The 3678-nt window shown below is 33.4% G+C and overlaps 1 protein-coding gene across 1 annotated transcript; it reads left to right on the top strand.

The window, feature by feature from the left end:
- The first annotated feature begins 215 nt into the window (after positions 1-215).
- LOC108223336 (F-box/kelch-repeat protein At3g23880-like) lies at positions 216-2350 on the top strand. Its single transcript, XM_017397528.2, has 2 exons — positions 216-1573; positions 2057-2350. Exon 1 carries the CDS (start codon positions 336-338, stop codon positions 1521-1523), a length of 1188 nt encoding a protein of 395 aa, XP_017253017.1. The 5' UTR covers positions 216-335; the 3' UTR covers positions 1524-1573; positions 2057-2350.
- Positions 2351-3678: the final 1328 nt, after the last annotated feature.

The raw sequence follows: 3678 nt of genomic DNA, 5'->3' as shown, positions 1-3678 counted from the left end.
TATATAATCCTAATTTTATATCATCAAATTTTTAATCATATTCTAAAATTCATATTAAATATTATCATATTTTAAAATATAATTAATATCCTTAAATATGTCGTAATTCCGATACACTTTCTGAAATCCGAGTTACACGTCTAAATTTTATAAAAACAATATATTAATTTCTCAATTAAATATAACCCATCGCAGAAAAGATTGCTGTACTAAATTGTTACAGCTACTTCCCAGGGTTCCCACCCTGGTTGTAAATAAACACAAGATCAACCTAGTGCCTTTAGCTTTCCCTTTCTTGACAACTTGAATTCGCCACTTCCTCTTCCAAAACCTCAATGGCCAACAAGTCCATCAACGATTTACCTGAAGGAACGATTTCCGAGATACTCCTGCGACTCCCTGTAAAATCACTGCTCCAATGCAAGTCCGTCTGCAAGCCATGGCTATCACTCATCTCCACCCCTCATTTCGTCAAATCTCAACTCCATCGCGCCATCACGGCCTCAATGAACACACCCACACTGCTCTGTATACACAGACCCCCGCTCACCGAGGAGGAATTGGCAAGAAAATTGGCCTTCGAGGCCGAGATAACAACGCTTCGTTCCAATATCTCTGATGAACCACAACAGCAACGTCGACGTCAACTTGTGGACCAGGCGCTTCTTGATGCCGCAGCCCAAGATTTGTCCAGCTGTCCGGTACGATTTGATCATCTTGTTATGCCACGTCTTTTCTCTACACATTATAGCATTAGAAGTGTTTGTAATGGCATCCTCTGTTTAGCTAATTCCTTCGGTAATGTTGTCTATCTTTGGAATCCGTCAATCGGTAAGTTTAAGAAACTCCCGGTTCCCGAGCCACACACGTGTACTACAATGCCGGTTAAAGTAGGGTTTGGTTATGATCCTATCTCCGATGACTACAAGGTCTTTAGGGTTGTGTCTGAAAAAGAGTTTGATGTGGTACCATTAATTCAGGTTTATTCCTCAAATGCTGATTCGTGGACTAATGAATTTAAGGCTCCTATTTTAAAGAATGTTGAGCACTATGGCAGAACTAATGTTGTTGTAGATGGGGTGCTGTATTTTGATAATCATGAGGATCACTTAATCTCATTTGATTTGCACAATGAGATTTTTGGACTAGTTCCTATCCCTAGCTCTACACAGATGGGGTCGGAAGTTTTGGATTTCCATGGTTCTGTCGCTATGGTCTTTCAGTCTGGAATTGAAATATTAGATCTATGGACGTTAGATAATGTTTCTGGAGAGTTGTCTTGGACTAAAAAATTTAGCATTGAGGCTCATCCTGAGACTGAAATGCGGTTAACTAAGTATTTGGGTGCGGCACAGTTCTTTGGACATAAGTTATTGGACAGCATTGTCTTCCTGTATTATGTGTTGTATGACTATGAGAAGAAAGAAACCAAAGTTTATAAACATGAAGAAGAAAATGTGCGTGCTTCTCTCAAATACACAGAAACGCTTGTTTCACTAGATGGCTTTGAGCAAGTGCAGTAAATGGGCAACAGGCGTGCATCTGAATTGTCTCCACTAGAAACAATCTCGAGGTAATATTTGTATCTTTCAAATTATTTCTAGTTCTCTAGAAAGTAACATGTTTGGCTCATTGGCTGTTCAATCGATATTAGCTAGTGATTCTGATAATTTACCTTCATGAAATGCAGCTTGTTGATATTCTTTCATACTAGTCCTCAAGTAGATAAATTTAAGCAGGGCGCGTAGCTTAGGCGACTCAACATAAGTACATGGTTAACTATATTTCCATATCACCCCAAAGTGTTTATTAATTAGTCGTGAAAACATGTCTTCCTAGTATCAACTGTCTAGGTTCCACTTTCGCCTCTTATGTGAATATAGGAAAAAGATGGAAGATGGGGCTTTGCGAGTGAAGCTTAATCAATGTCAAATTTGGTTATATCATGGTAGCTAGATTTTCTAGCCACTTGGCTTAAGTTAGTGATTGTAGTCACATAATTATAGCTCAAATATTGCTCGAAGCTTTTGCCTGATATCTTTCTAATCTTTTGCAGAATACCGTATGTTGACCATTATCATTGCAAGTGAAGTGTGATTGCGGAAGCAGTTACCACAATATATGTTAGTTTTGTGCTTCATATCTACGAGGGAGAACCTGATGTCCGCATGAGATGCATCTACTAGCTACTAGTACTGTATATGGCCATCTATATTACTGAATGGTTTACTAATCTTTTATATGGCTATCTATGTTTTAAGTACTGAATGCAAGCTTCTAAATCTTAATCTTTGCTGTGGCAGGCTGGATTGGTTGCTTATATTATGATATGCTAATAGTGTACTGCTAATGTTGATTGCTGTTAGATTACATGTTTAGGTTAATTTTGATTGTTGATCACTATTTAGCGGCTGATGCCTGTCTTTAGTAATCAAAATCTTATTAAACTATAAAGAAAAAGCCTAATACTAGAAGTATTTTAAATCCTCTTCTCTCAGCTTTTTCAAAGAGTGTTTGGGGCTCAGATTTTTTTGTAATAATTTTTTTATTCTATTCTATACGCGATAAATATTATAATGGATATCACAAAAATTAGGGTGAGACCAGTTTTAAAGTTAGAACTTAGAACTCATATAAAGTCATTAGATTCCGATTAAACTAATGGCTAAGATCAAATAATGCATTTAAAATTGGCTATGTACTTTTGTCTTTTATATATGATTGTAGGACGTAGGTAATTAATGCATGCATTAACTTCAATAATTATATGTGGCAAAATTTAAATTTACCTTCTATAATTAAATGGCTGGTGTATTGATATTATATTTTTAATGTAATGCGATAGTATCGGTATAATTATCATATAAATAAGTTTGATATTTGATGTACTATAGCAGTACCTTTATTTTTTTATAAAAAAATACGTGTTCCAATAGTATCGGTATAATTATTAAATAATATAAGTATGATATTTGACGTACTATTGCAGTATTTCTATTTTTTTTAGAAAAATATTGCATTATAACGCCATCTTTTATATTAGTATTTGATGTACTATAGCAGTACTTTTATTTTTTTCAAAAAGAATATGTATTGCAATAGTATCGGTATAATTATTAAATAATATAAGTATGATATTTGACGTATTATAGCAGTATTTCCATCTTTTTAGAAAAATATTGCATTATAACACCATCTTTTATATTAGTACAAGTGCTGCAACAGTATCACGTAAATTTGTTATACATTTACACGTATAGAATTAAATCACGCAAATTTGTTATGTATTTCCATGTATGAAAACAAAATATTTGATATATTTAATTTTGTAATACTGATTTATATACATAAAATTTAATTGAGATTTGTATTAATCATGGAAAGTAATAAATCTGATTATTAACTCTCATTTATTAGACATGCATACATATAAATGTCACATAAATATATAACATGATATCAGTGATAATCTTAACCATACATCCTATTTATATCTAATATATGGTCTAAATTCTAAGTATAATGTGGTTCACCCTCACAAATTATCTATTACAAATTATGTTCAAATTTAAGGATTCCATATTTGGTCTAATATTTGTCCGTACAAAATGAAGATCATGTAGAATTTACTAAAATTATTATGAATTCATTAAATCTTTGGATGCAAACCTTGTATTC

The sequence above is a fragment of the Daucus carota genome, chromosome 5 (assembly GCF_001625215.2).
Source record: "Daucus carota subsp. sativus chromosome 5, DH1 v3.0, whole genome shotgun sequence".
NCBI classification, from domain to species: domain Eukaryota; kingdom Viridiplantae; phylum Streptophyta; class Magnoliopsida; order Apiales; family Apiaceae; genus Daucus; species Daucus carota.
The sequence above is the reverse complement of the archived record's forward strand: the minus strand, read 5'-3'. Positions and strand labels throughout refer to the sequence as shown.

Excerpts from the sequence above, each read along its gene's own strand:
- LOC108223336 (XM_017397528.2), top strand. The coding sequence starts at position 336 with ATGGCCAACAAGTCCATCAACGATTTACCTGAAGGAACGATTTCCGAG.